This window comes from Vulpes vulpes, chromosome 7 (genome assembly GCF_048418805.1).
Source record: "Vulpes vulpes isolate BD-2025 chromosome 7, VulVul3, whole genome shotgun sequence".
NCBI lineage: Eukaryota > Metazoa > Chordata > Mammalia > Carnivora > Canidae > Vulpes > Vulpes vulpes.
The window spans coordinates 29,995,079-30,010,789 of record NC_132786.1 but is presented as its reverse complement, the minus strand read 5'-3'; the positions used below and the strand labels follow the sequence as shown (position 1 = coordinate 30,010,789).

The 15,711-nt window shown below is 33.4% G+C and overlaps 1 protein-coding gene across 1 annotated transcript in view; it reads right to left on the bottom strand.

Annotated features, from left to right (window-relative positions):
* The window catches only part of ADAM18 (ADAM metallopeptidase domain 18), a 142,205-nt gene that overhangs the window by 114,480 nt on the left and 12,014 nt on the right, over positions 1 to 15,711 (bottom strand). Inside the window, exon 3 of the mRNA XM_072762689.1 lies at positions 1,659 to 1,714. Within this exon, the coding sequence (XP_072618790.1) occupies positions 1,659 to 1,714 (56 nt within the window). The remainder of the gene's footprint in view (positions 1 to 1,658; positions 1,715 to 15,711) is intronic.

The window sequence follows — 15,711 nt, the reverse complement described above, 5'->3', positions numbered from 1 at the left end:
ATTGGAGTGTAATAATCCATTGTGAGGGAAAATAAAAGAAAAAAAGATTTAAAGGATGACTTCAAGGTTTTGTTTTTACAAACTAGAATAGAATTGCCATTTACTGAGATGACTGAGAAATAATAAGTTTTGGAAAAGGATCAGAAGTACATTTTGGATAGAAGTATGAGAATTCTAGCAAACACTTGATTTTCAAATAAGTAGTCAGATAAATGAATATGGTGTTCACTGGAGAGGAATAAAGTAGAGATATAACTCGGGAGTAATCAGTACATAAATGGTATTTAAAGCTACAAGAGAGGGTCAAGTAACCAAGTGATTGAATATAGCTAGGAAAAACAAGATTCAAGAAAAGCACCTTAGAGTACTCTTAAGATTGGAGAGTTGAGGAAGAATTTAAAAAAACAAATGAGATGAAACAAATAAACAAAACTGAAAGAATAAACACAATGGTAATAATGAAGCCAAAGTCTGCAGTGCTCTAGAAGCCAAAGGAATAAAGTATTTTTGGAGGAGATACTGATCAGCTATACAAAATATTGCCACTTAGTCAAGAAAAATGAAGACTAAAAAGTAATTGGCATTCAAAAACATGAAGCTGTTTCTTATCAAGAAACAATTAAGAGGGTCTTCTCAAAGAACATTTTTTAGACATTAAAGATCAACATACGGGGATACTTTGGTGGCTCAGTCAATTAAGCATCTGACTTCATGATCTCAGAATCCTGGGATCAAGCCCTGCATTGGGCTCCCTGGTCAGCAAGGAGTCTGCTTCTCCCTCTATGCTCGCCCTATGTCTCTTTCTCTCTCTCTCTCTCTCTCTCTCTCTCTCTCAAATAAATACATTTTTAAAATCTTTAGGAAAGAAAGGCCAACATATGTTTAATGGTCATGAGTTAGGTGAGAACAGTCATAAATTAACTGATGAGTTTTCTTCAGCCTTGTTCATCTACATAGATGTAAGACAGACAAAATCCAGTTGTTATAAATATATATTTTCAAAGATGCAGACAGAGAAGAAGGTGTTTGATTCTACTTAGATGAAATGTTGAGAAAATGTAAAATAGGATACAGAAAGTAGATTGACTGTTGCCTGGACTGGTGAGAGGAAACAGGGATTAAATGTGAAATGCCATGAGGATCTCATATAGGATATGAAATATTCTATAACTGATTTATGGTTAATGGTTGCAATTCTGCATTTAGTTACTAAAAATTATTGAATTATACACTTGAATTAGTTTTATGACATAAGAATGTACCCAATAAAGTTGTTAAAATAAATACATATGTAATTAATACATTCATAAAATGTATGTCGTTAGTTGAATTTCCTGCCAATAACCACTTGATGTATAATTGTTTGATTTTATGTCAGACATACTTAACATATAATTTGCAGTTCTTGAGTTCAATGGCTTTATAAGTTGAAGATGTACAAATAAGTAGCTTATTTCTTAATGTGAAAATTACAAACTAGAAAATTAAAATCCAACTTTCTATTATTCAACATTCTACTCATCTATTATTCAGGACTTAATTAATCCTAATTGAAAAACAGATTGAACAGTCTACATTATATTGCATTCTTAAATTAAATTGTATACCAAAATATTTAAAAAATGAAATCTAAGCTTTAATGGAAAATTATATCTTACTGTTTTCTGAGATGCAGAGTGTATGGTTTTTCATCAATTGTAATGATATAAATCACCTGAAATAAGCAAATAAATAAAAATGACTTAGTAAATCAGAAATATATAAAATGAAACAGTACTTTTTCTCAAGACTCACTCTGCAGGGTGGAGCAGGGGCGGTGTTCAAGATAACAAGCTAAGAAAATCCTGAACTCACTCTCTCTCCCATGGGTACAACCAATATACAACTACATATGGAGTAATTTACTCTGAACAAAACTGGATGAACAAAGACAAAAAGGACGGCATTGAGAGACAGAGGAGAGATAAAGACACCATTTTGCCAAAAAAAAAAAAAAAAAACAACAAAAACAAAAACAAAAAAACACTCCAGCAGGTGATAATCACCCAGACTGGGAAGTGGGGGGATGGTGGTGGTGGAAAAAGAATTAAAAATGAAGATAAGTAAGACACCATTGGTAGAACATCAAATGGAATAGTACTTAGATTACAGTGATCCCAGAAGGAGCAGAGAGAGAGAGAAAAGCCGGAAAACTTATTTGAAAAAAATAATGACTGAAAAATTCCCTAATATGAGGAAGGAAACAGATATCCAGATCCAGGAAGCCTAGACAGTCTCAAAAAAAAATAAATCCAAACAGATCTACACCAAGACATATTACACTGAAAATAGTCAAATTAAAGATAGATTCGTAAAAGCAGCAAAAGAAGCACAACTTAATACATGCAAGGAAATCTCATAAGTCTATGACTAGATTTTTCAGCAGAAACAATGCAAGCCAGAAGAGAGTGACATGATATATTCAAAGTGCTGAATGGAAAAACTTCTAACCAAAAAGTCTCTACCCAGCAAGGCTATTATTCTGAATTGAGTAAGAGATTGTTTTCCAGTTAAGCAAAACCTATTTTTTATCACTAACCTGGCTTTAAAAGTACTGTTAAAAAGACTTCTCTAGGGCAGGCCAGGTGGCTCAGCAGTTTAGTGCGGCGTTCAGCCCAGGGCCTGATCCTGGAGACTTGGGATCGAGTCCCACATCGGACTTCCTGTATGGAGCCTGCTTCTCCCTCTGCCTGTGTCTCTGCCTCTCTCTCCTCTCTGTGTATTCTTATGAATAAATAAATAAAATCTTTAAAAAAAAGAATTCTCTAAACTGTAAACTGAAAAGAAATGATACCAATTAATAACAGGAAAATATATAAAAGTAAAAAGGCTAACCAGAAAAGGTAAGTGCACAGTAAAGGTAGTGGATCAATTACTTATTAAGCAAGTATAAAGATTAAAAGACAAAGACAATATAACTAGCTAAAACCACAAGGAATAGGTAGAGGATATAAAATAAAAGATGCAAAACGTGATATAAGAATATAAAACATGAGAGGAAGAGAAAAATGTAAAATTTTGGAATGTGTTCAAGTTCAAGTTGCTGTCAACTCAAAATATATAACATAGAAAAGCTAGATGTAAACGGTAAAATAATCACAAATACATACAAAAAGTAAATACACAAAAGAAAAATGAGAAAAGAACCTAAACATAGCACTAACAAAAGACATCAAACCACAAGGGAAGAGAGAAAGACAAGAAGAAAGGAACAGAGAGGAACAAAAAAAATAGAGCCGAAAAACAATTAGTAAAATGGTAATAACTACATGCCTATCAATAGTTACTGTAGAGGTAAGTGAACTCTATAACCAAAAGAAATAAGTGGTGAAATGGATTAAAAAAAATAGGACTGTGTTCTGTGTTCTACCCACATGAAACTAATTTCAGAGGAAAAGACACACATGAGCTGAAAAGTGCAGGGATGGAAAAGGATATTCCACATAATGAAAACAAACAAAAAAGCTGGCATAGCTATATTCATAACCAACAAAATAGACTTTAAGACAAAGACTGAGGACACCTGGGTGGCTCAATGGTTGAGCATCTGCCTTTGGCTCAGGTCGTGATCCTGGGGTCCTAAGACTGAGTCCTGTATTGGACTCCCTGCAAGGAGCCTGCTTCTCCCTCTGCCTATGTCTCTGCCTTTCAGGAATAAATAAAATCTTTCAAAAAATAAAACAAAGACTGTATAATAAAGAAAGATATTACATAATGACAAAAGAAAGATATTACATAATGATACATAATGGGTCAGTTAAATAAGAAATAACATTTATAAATACATATGCAAAAAAAATACATATGCACCCAAAATAGGAACACCGAGATACATAAAGCAAATATCAATGTATATAAACAGAGAAATTAAAAGTTATACTGGGGCACCTGGGTGGCTCAGTCAGTTGAGCATTGGACTCAGTTTCAGCTCAAGTCATGATCTCGGGGTTATGAGATTAACCATTCAGTGTGGAGCCTGCTTGAAATTCTCTCACTCTCTTCCTCTGCCCCTCTCCCTATACCCGTGCCCTCTGTCTCTCTCTCTCTCTCAAAAAAAAATATATATATGTATGTATATATTTGTGTGTGTGTGTGTGTGTGTAAAAGAGTAAGGGCTTTAACCCCAACTTATCTCAATGGATAGATCAGACAGAAAATCAATAAGGAAATACTGGTCTTAAAAAAACATCAAACCAGATGGACTTAATAGTTCTACAAAGAGTATTCCATCCAAAAGCAATAGAATATGCATTCTTCTCAGATGCACATAAAACATTCTTCCGGACAGGTCACATGTTAAACCATAAAACAAGACTCAAAAATCAAGAATACTGAAATCATATCAAGTATCTTCTCCAAACACAATGGAATAGAAGCAGAAATCAAGTTCAAGAAGAAAACTGGAAAAAACACAAATAGGTAGAGATTTAACATGTTAGTGAGCACTCAATGAATCAACAAAGAAGTCAAAGAAAAAATACCTAGAGATAAGTGAATATAGAAATACAACATATCAAAATCCTTGGGATACAGCAAAAGTGGTCTAAAAGATCATAGCAACACAATCCTACTTTATAAATCTCTTTACCTAAGGAGCTAGAAAACAAACAAACAAATCTCTAGGTCAATAGAATAAAGAAAATAATAAACATCAGAGAAGAAACAAGTGAAAACAGACAAAAAATAGAAAAGACCAATGAAAGTAAACTAGCTCTTTGAAAATATAAGACAAAATTGACAAACCTTTAACTAAATTAACAACAATAAAGTCAAAACCAAAACCAAATAAACAAAAAACAATAAAAAGAACACACTAATAAAATCAGAAATGGAACAGAAGTTAAAATTGACAGCACAGAAATCTAAAAGATCATAAGAGACTATTATGAACACACCAACAAATTTGATAACCTACAAAAAATGTATAAATTCTTGGAACATACAATTTTTTAAAACTGAATCATGAAGAAACAGAAAATCTGATTACTAGTAAGGAGATGAATTGACAATCAAAAACCTCCCAACAAACAAAAATGCATGATCATATGGATCACTGTGAATACATTCAAAAGAAAAAAAAACTTGAAAAAAAAAAACATGCTTGAAGAAGTGGAAACATTTCCAAATACATTTTTTGAGGCCAGCATTAGTATAATACCAAAAACAAACAAGGACAATGTGAAAAATTAAATTATAGGCCAATATGTTTGGTCAACACAGATGCAAAAATCCTCAAAAATTATTACCAAATCAAATCCAACAATACATTAAAATGATTATGCAACAAAATCAAGTCAGATTTATTCCAGTAATACAAGAATGCCTCAACATTTGCAATCAATAAGGTGATACACTTCAACAAAATGAAGGATAAAAATCATATGATGCAGAAAAAGTATTCATATGTTTTCCATAGATGCAGAAAAAGTATTCAATAAAATTCAACTCCAATCATAAAAACTCTCAGAAAAGTGCTGATAGAAGAAATGTACTTCACCATAATAAAGGCCATATATGACTAACCCACAGCTAACATCCCAATAGGGAAAACCTGAAAGCTTTTTTTTGAAGTTCAGGAACAAGACAAGAAACCACTCTCACCACTTTTATTCTGCATTGTATTGGAAGTCCTAGCCACAACAATTAGTCAATAAAAAGAAATAAAAGGCATCCAAAATAGAAAAGAAGAAATAAAACTGTCACCCTTTGCAGGTGGCATATGATATATACAAAGATACCAATACCAAAAAAAAACAAAAACAAAAACAAAAAACCCACAATTAGGATGAATAACTTAAGTAAAGCTGCAGAATATAAAATTAGTTTGCAAAATTTGTTAAATTTCTATATACTAATAATGAATTACCAGAAAAATAAATTAAAAACAATAATGTTTACATCAAAAAGAGTAAAATATCTAGAAACAAATTTTACCAAGGAGGTAAGATGTCTGTACAAAGGACTATAATATATTGATAAAATAAATTTAAGAAGGGACAAATGAGTGAAAAGGTATTCTGTGTTTGTGGACTGGAATAATTAATATTGTTAAAAAGTCCCTATAAGACCATGGTGCTGGCAGGATGGGCAAGTGTCCCTGTTTTTCCGCTGCCAGTAGTCACTGAGAGATCAGAAGTGGCCTGATAAAAAATACAAGAAAGCCCATTTGTGCACAGATCTGAAGGGCAATCTTTTTGGAGGTTCTTCCATGCAAAGGGAATTGTACTGGAAAAAGTAGAGGTTGAAGCCAAATAGCTAAATTCTTTCATAAGGAAATGTGTCAGGGTGTTAGCTGATCAAGAATGTCCCCAAAAAATAACAGCTTTTGTACCCAATGATTGTTGTTTGAAAATGATGAAATTCTGGTTTCTAGATTTGGTTGCAAAGGTCATGCTGCCAGTGACATTCCTGGCATTTGCTTTAATGCTGTCAAAGTAGGCAGTGTCTCTCTTTTGATCTTATACTAAGGCAAGGAAGAAAAACCAAGATCATAAGTTTTGATGGTGAAAACATGACAGTAATAAATTTTCATGTCAAAAAAATCCCTACCACCCAAAGCTATCTAAGATTCAATGCAATCTTTATCAAAATTTTAACAGCATATTTCACAGAAAAACAACAAATGATTCTAACATTTGTATGAAACCACAAAGGATCTCTAACAGCCAAAGCAATCTAGAGAAAGAAGAACAAAGCTTAAATATATTACTCTTTTTAATTTCAAACCTATTTTAAAGCTATAGCAATCAAAACAATATGGCACTGGCACAAAAAATGGGCATGGATCAATGGAAGAGAACTGAGAGCTCAGAAATAAGTGACATACATATGGACAGTTTATGACAAAAGATCCAAGAACACCATGAACAAAGGACTTTCTTTTCAATAAATAGTGTTGGGAAAAAAACTGGTTATTTATATGCAACAGAATTAAGCTAGACCACTATCTTAACACCATACACTATCTTAACACCATAAATACACCATGAATTAAAGACCTGAATGTAAGACCTGAAACCATAAAAGCCCTTGAAGAAAACATAGGCAGTAAGTTCCTTGACATTGGTCTTAGCAATGCTTTTGTGGATCAGATTCCAAAGGCTTTGGAAAAAAGGCAAACATAAACAAATGGGATTATATGAAACTAAAAAGCTTTTGCACAGCAAAGGAAATCATCATTAAATGAAAAGTCAGTCTACTAAATGGGAAAAGATATTTGCAAGTCATACATCTGATAAAGGTTACTATACAAGATACACAAAAGAGCTTATACAACTCAGCACCAACAACAAAATCTGATTAAAAAAAAATTGGCAGAGGATCTGAATAGACTATTTTCCAAAGAAGGCATACAGATGGCCAACAGGGACATATGAAGATATTCAACACTACTAAATATCAGGGAAATGCAAATCAAAACCACAATGAGAGATTATCTCACACCAATTAGAATGACCATTATAAAAAAGACAAGAAATAGCAAGTGTTGGAAAGGACATGGAGAAGAGGGAACACTTGTACACTATTGGTGGAAATGTAAATTGATGCAGCCACTATGGAAAATAGTACAGAGATTCCTCAAAAAAAAAGATAGGAACAAAATTACCATATGATCCTGCTGTTCCACTGCTGGTTATTTTTCCATAGATAATACTTATCAAAAACAAATACTTATTCAAAAAAATATATGTACTTCTATGTTCACTGCAGCAATATTTACAATAGCCTAGAAATGGAAACTACCTAAATGTCCTCAATAGATGAATAAGTAAAGATGATGTAATATATATATATATATATATATATATATATATATATATATATACACACACACACACACACAGATGCACCCCATGGAATATTAACTTGTTTTCTTTCCAAAACAAATCAATTGCAAGAAAGATCTCTAATTTTAAGCTGGAATGGAGTCTGTGAGCTTGAGAGAGGCCAGTGATGCTTATGAATGAAAACATCTAGGAAATACAAAATCACATAGACTCAGAAGACCATATGACTAATAATCCAGAACTGAGGCAAATCTTATCACTGTCATTCCTCTAATCTGTTGTAATGTACTAGAGCAGAACCAATGCATTATCTCAGACCAAATTCAAAACAGAGCCAAAGTCTAATAGAATCTCAACTACAATAGCAAGTACACAATAGAAAAACAATTTAACTTCTGAGGAATATCTACATCAAAAAGGAAAGGTATCAAATTCAACAAATGAAATAAATTACTCCCCAGAAAAGCATAAAGTATGTAATACAGGACCTGAAAAAATAAGTACCTTTAAGATCCTTACAGAAGAAACAGTATGTATTACACCTCAGAATTAGAGATTAAATGTAATGGAACACTATTCTAAAAATGTTAACACTTAATGAACATTTGTCATATGCCTATCACACAGTCTTAAACACTTTACATGTTTTTTAAAAATTATCCTCACAATAATAATAATTTTCATCTTGAGGAAAGGAGATTAACTCTCCTAAGATAACACATTTAATGAATATTAGAACTTGACAGAGAAACCATATACTTTGTGACTATATTACACTGCTAAAATGTGAAGAAGAGCAGAGAGTTCTTATTGAAGGAATAAAAGATAATTATGAAAATGATCCAATTATAGATCACACAAATTAAAATGTAATTGTTGATTTTTAAGTAAATTATTATCATCATAAGTAGGAGATTGGATATATCTGAAATATGAATCAATGAGGTTGAACACAAAAGGTAAGAAAGTTCCTGAGATTAAACACAAAGTAATTTTATAAAGTGGAATATTTGCAAGAATAAATAAGAGAGAAGCTCTTTCCAAAACTTCCAACATTAGCTAATAAGAATTTATGTACATAAAAATAATACAGCAAAGAAGCAAGAGTTAAGAAATATTATTTCAAAATTGCTGAGAAATGAAGATTTAGGTATGTTTATTTCATTTACTCACTATGGGTACTGTAGGAAATTAATTACAAAAGAACTAACAAAAAGTGAAGGACCTTGTATAGTCAGTCATCAAAATACTAAGGAAGAACAAAGTTGAAGCCATCACATTGCTCACTTTCAAGATTTTCCATAAGCCTATCATAAACAAGACAGCATGTTATTGGCCAAAGAGAAAAGGAGGGCTTAGAAATAGAGCCCTCCAAAATATAATCAACTGATGTTTTTAAAGTGCAAAGGTGCTTTGGTGGTGCTGTGAAAACTGGATGTCTATAGCAAAATGATTAAACTCAACCCAAACCTCATACCTTACACAAATATTAACTTTAAAAATATAGACTTCTTAAAATATTTCTCTAATAAATCATTAGAGGAAACCTAGGTGTACTTAGTGTTGGTAAGTTTTTAGATATGATAGAAAAATCATAATCCATAAAAGAAAAATAATAATAAGTTGGATTTATTTAATTTAAAATATTTTGTTAGCATTATTAAGACAATGTTAAGACAAAAAAAAAACACACTATAGACTGGGAAAAAACTGTAAATCACTTACCTAATAAGAAAAAAATGTGTGCAGAATATACAAAGAACATGTAAAATGCAACATAAGGAAACAAACAATCCAATTAAAAAGGGAGTAAAAGATCTGAACAGATATCTTACTAAAGAAGATATACAGATGGAAAATAAGAATATAGGAATATGTTCAACATTACCTTACTAGGGAAATACAAATTAAAACCTCAATGAGATACTACTACACAAAAATTGGAAAGGCTAAACCCAGAACCTTGCAATACCAGACACTGGTGAGGATGTGGAACTCCTATTCATTGCTGGTGGAAATGCAAAACACAGTGACCTTGGAAGATAATCTGGAAATCTTATAAAACTAAATATAATCTTAATATACAATTTAGCAATTATTATCCTAGGTATTCATTCTGTTGATTTGAAAACTTATGTCTACAAAAACCTGCATATGAATGTTACTAACAGCTTTATTCATAATTGCCACAACCTGAAAATAAGCAAAATGTCCTATCATAGGGAACCAGATAAACTAAGATACATCTATACAATAGAATACTACTAGCAATGAAAAGCATGAATTTTAAAACAATAAACCAATACAGATAAATTTTAAATGTATATTGCTAAATGAAAGAAGCCACTCTGAAAAGGGGATATTCTGTATAATTTCAACTATATGACATTCTAGAAAAGATACCATTCTAGAGACTAAAGAACAGATCATTTGTCAGGGGCTGGTTTTAGAAACAGTAATACAACTGAAGCACAGGGGATATTTAAGGGAAATGAAACTATTTTGTAAAACTTCGTATTACTGGATACATGAAACTAAACCTTTGGCAAAACCCATAGACATATACAGAACAGTGAAATTTAATGTATGCAAATTAAAAAAATAATTTAGAAGGTCAGGGGATCCCATGGTGAAGGACAAACTATGACAAAAGCATCTAACTTTATTACAAATGCATGATATAACATATGAAGAGATAAGAGACAAAATATTCTGACCTAAATGAAATAAGGAGAGAACTATAGGACTAAAGACAAATGAAGTCTACATAGTACTATTCTAGTTAGAAATGATGGTCTCCAGCTCATAGATTTGATCTAGGGAAAGGCATCCTGTTACAAAGTAGGTGGCTCCTTCCCTCCCTGGAATCTTGAGGCCATATGTGCTGCTCACTCACAGAGAAATGGGTTAAAAATTCTGAAAACAACTGCACAACTCTACTGGAATTTAAAAACAATAATAAATGGATGATGGAGAGTGGGAGCCAGATTTCTCACTGTGGTTCATGAGTAACCTGCAAACACACACCAAAGTGACAGAAAAGAATTCTAAAATGGTTAATGATCAGCCAAACTAAAGTACTTTCATTCAAGTAGTAATGCAGTTGAGTTTACCACTTATAAATATGCCATGAATGATTCATGGAAGGATGAACTTCAGCAGGAAGAGAAGTAAACTATAAAGGAAGGACAGCTAGCAGGAAGCAGTGATAATCAATGACATCAATTCCATCCCTGCCATACTAGAAAGACTGGGTCTGAATGTGCTCTTCAGCTGCAAGAAACAAGAAATCTAGGCATGATAAGTAAAACAAATGCTCTGATACTTTAAACAATAGGTAGTACAAGATTATGATCATTGAGAGAAGGTAGAAAATTGAGATGGGAACTACAGTTACCCTAGCTTCCTATCTCAATGAACTTTCTAGACTGAAGAAGGAGGATTGCCCGGTATTCTGTTAATGAATATTAAATCACCTAATACACAGAGTACGATTTCATGAGGCTGAGTGGATTAGTTTTCTATTGATGCATAACAAATTATCACAAACTGTAGTTTAAAACATAACATTTATTATCTTGTAGTTTCTATGGGTCAGGAGTCCATCAATATAATAACTGGGTTTTCAACATGTCAGCTAGTTTGTATTCTCACCTGAAGAAGAATCAATTTCTGCTTTCAATTCAATAAGTTTGTTGGTGAAATTCATTTCCTTATTGCCATAGAACTAAGAGATTTAAGTTTTTGCTATTGGCAAGAGGCTCTTTTCATTTACAAGAGGCCACTTAGAGTTAACTGTCCCATGGCTGTCTCCATGGACAGTACAAAATACGGCAAGTCGCTTTTACAACATCATTAGGAGAGTGAGACAGTTATCTGTTGACAAAATAAATTTTTATGTAATATAACATAATAGGAGTGAAATCTACCTTCTGTCCTATAATACAATGTAATCAACAGAGTTATGTCCATCAACATGGACATATTTTATTGATTACAAGAAGGTCACAGGTCCTTTCCACACTCACGGGTGGAGCTTTTTCAATGACACAAATACAAGAAGGTGGGAATCACTTGGTCAAATCAGGACCTGTCCAACACAATTACAAGGAACTATTAGGGAGTTGAGGAATAACTCTCATAGTTCACAAAGTTCTGAGAAATATCTAAGGTCTGATGAACTAGAGGAGAGAGATATCACTGAATGCTCACAACATTCAGTGGAGACCACAGAAGGATAAAATTCTAGTGATAAGAAGAAATTGGCCTTAGAGTAAGTGTTACTCTAAACATTCAACCTCTAAAATATCAAAAGCCAGCCTGAAATTGTCAATATGCTTGATAGATAACTGCCTACCAGAAATAAGTATAACACATTTTATAGAAAAAAAAATTAAGCATTCTACGAAATAAAATTAGCAATGTTATTTAACCCGATTAAAAATAAATATATGTGGAGGCTTGAAATCAGCAAGATGGCAGGATAAAAGACTCCTTATATTCTCCTTCCCCACCATGGATCCACTGAATACGTAATTTCACATGAATCAATTCCCTCTGGGAGAAATGCATAAATTAGTTGAGTGTCCCTAAACACTGGGTGACTGAGGGAAAATATTGAAACAGGAAGGAAAGTTTAATAATACCATAAAATGCACCCATGGAACAATGCCTTCAATCAAGAGGGGGCCCACAGATCTCAGTTTATTCCTCAGGACCAAAGAATTTGAACCACACATCTAGCACCCAGATTTCTAAGGCAACCACCCAAGGGGCTGACTTCCACATCACCTAGTTCAGAGAGGCAAGAAGGCTTGGCATTCATGATCCCCCAGATCCAAATTAAACAAGTATTTATTTTAAAAAGGTACATAATAACTTCTCATGACTATTTCCTTGGGCTCATTACAGAGGGGTCATGCAAGAGCAACCAAATCCTAGTTTCATCCTGGAAAAAAATATGACTGCTTATTTTCCCATTTGCAGTTTGAGGATCCAGCTTCTAATCAGACTCTATGTAGGTGCAGAATGGGATCCTCCCAGTAGCTTGAAAAAGTCAATGAGTACTTCCCCTTCCTTATCCCTCCTGGACTAATCAAACAATAAAACTAAGCTTCTAGCTTCTTCCTAGCAGGAGTTCATCCATACATCTAGAACTTCAACTTTTGTAGCTGCCACCTTAGTGCCTAGTTCTCAAATCACCTAGCTCTGGGACCTTACAGGGCTCAGCATTCACAAATCTCACAGACTCATGCTAAACTGGAAAAAAAAATTATATAGAAGGGTGAACACTTCCCACAGCTATTTCCTGGACTGAGAGCAGAAGGAACAGGAGACAATGCAAAGATTTGAAATTGTCCCTGCATATATCCTCAGCTGCTGCCTGGGGGTTGATCTTCTACTTAGCCTGCATTTGGGAGCTGACAATGTACATAATTAGTATCTGGCAGCTTTCAGGTACTAAATATGTACCTTGAGGTACTAATTTTGTACCCAACATGATGAAATTTCTTGTGCTTTCTCCCCTTGGCTCATCATCCAACTATAAAACTAAATCTCCATATTCTCCTTGAAAGGTGTTTGTCCACACATCTAAAGCCCCATCTCCCACAGCTGCCACCCAGCTATGGAAGCTAACAGGGCTTGGAATCCACAAGTTCCCTGGGAGCATGAAGAACAAAGAACAAAGTAGTGGAAGATGTAAAATCAGCTGTTTATAGATGATATGATCTAATATATAGAAAATCCCAAAGATTACACCAAAAAGCTGCCATAACTAATAAAGGAATTCAGTAAAGTTGTAGGCTACAAAACCAACATCCCCCCAAAAATCAGTTGTTTCTATATACTAACAATGAACTAACAGAAGGAAAATTAAGAAAACAATCCCATTGACAATAACACCAAAAAGAATAAAATAATTTTTTTAAGATTTTATTTATTTATTCATAGACACAGAGTGAGAGAGGCAGGGACATGGGCAGAGGGAGAAGCAGGCTCCGTGCAGGGAGCCCGATGCGGAACTCGATCCTGAGTCCCCAGGACCACACCGCAGTCTGCAGGCAGTGCCAAACTGCTGCACCACTGGGGCTGCCCAAGAATAAAATAATTAAGAAAAATGTAACTAAGGAGGTAAAAAAATATATACATTGAAATTTCTAAAATATTCATGTAAAAAATGAAAGACACTGGTAAATAGTTATCCTGGGATTATGGATTAGGAGGATTAATATTGTGAAATTGCCCATACTACTTAAAATGATCTACAGATTCAATGTAATCCTACCAAAATTCCAATGGCATTTTTCAGAAACAGAGAAGACAATACTCAATGAATGAAATGAGAAACATGCTTGATGGAATGAACAGCAGGCTGGAAGAAGCAGAAGAACAAATTAATGACCTAGAAGACAGACTAATGGAAAGTAATCAAGCTGAACAAAAGAAAGAAAAATAATTATGCAAAAAAAGAATGGACTTTAGAAATTCAGTGATTCCATCAAATGTAATATCATTCAGAGTACAGGACTTCCAGAAGAAGAAGAGAAAAAGAGGTACACATAATTTATCTGAAGAAATAATAGCTGAAAAATTCTCTAATCTGGGAAGGAAACAGAAATCCAGATTCAGGAGGAACAAAGAATTCCCAATAAAATCAACAAAAGCAGACACATCAAGCCATACTCTAATTAAATTGGTAAAATATAGTGAAAAGATCTTAAAAGCAGCAAGACAAAAGAAGATAGTCATTTATAAGGGAATATGTATAAGCTAGCAAGATATTTTTCAGCAGAAACCTTGCAGGCCCAAAGAAAGTGGCATAATATATTCAAGTGCTGAATGGGAAAAATCTGCAGTCAAGAATACTCTATCCAGCAAGGATATAACATAATATAGAAGGAGAAATAAAGAGTTTCCCAGACAGACAAAAACTAAAGGAGTCCATAACCACGAAACCAATTCTGCAAAAAAAAAAAAAAATACTAAAGGGGACTCTTTGAATGGAAAAGAGAGACCAAAAGTGATAGTATAAAGATAGAAAACTCAAAAGCAATAAAAATTAATATTTATGTAAAACAGTTGAGGAACTCACAAAATAAAAGGATATTAATATAATAGCATGTACTTACTGTGGAGAGGATGGAAGTAGAGTGAGTTCAAACTTAAACAACCATGACCTTAATATAGACTGCCATATGCAGAAGAGGTTATATGCAAAGTTAATGGTAATGATATATTAGAAGCCACTCATAAATATACAAAGAATAAGAGATCCAAACAAATCACTAAAAAATATCAGCAAACCAAGAAAAAGAGAAAAACAAGAAAGGATCAGACAAAACCTTCAAAAGCAACCATACAACAAATACTAAAATGACAATACATACATACCTATCAATAATTACCATAGACGTTAATGCACTAAACACTCCAATTAAAAGAGAATGTGACAGAATGAATAAAAAAGCTACCTACAAGAGACCTAAACTCATCTGCAGGTTGAAAATGAGAGGATGGAGAAACAGCTATCATGCAAATGAATGTCAAAAGAAAGCTGGAATAGCAATACTTATATCAGAAAAAGTAACTTTATTTTTTAAAATATTTTCTTTATTTGAGAGATAGAGTGTGTGTGTGAGAGAGAGAGAGAAAGAGCAAAAGAAAGAATATGAGTAGTGGGGAGAGGATTAGAGGGAAAAGCAGACTCCCTGCTGAGCAGGGATCCTGATGCAGGGCTCAATCCCAGGACCCTGGGATGATGACCTGAGCTGAAGTTCAGTTGCTTAACCAACTGAACCACCTAGATGCCCCAGAAAAAGTAGACTAAAACAAAGACTGTAACAAGAGAAACACAGACTGTAAGAAGATAATTATTTATAATAAT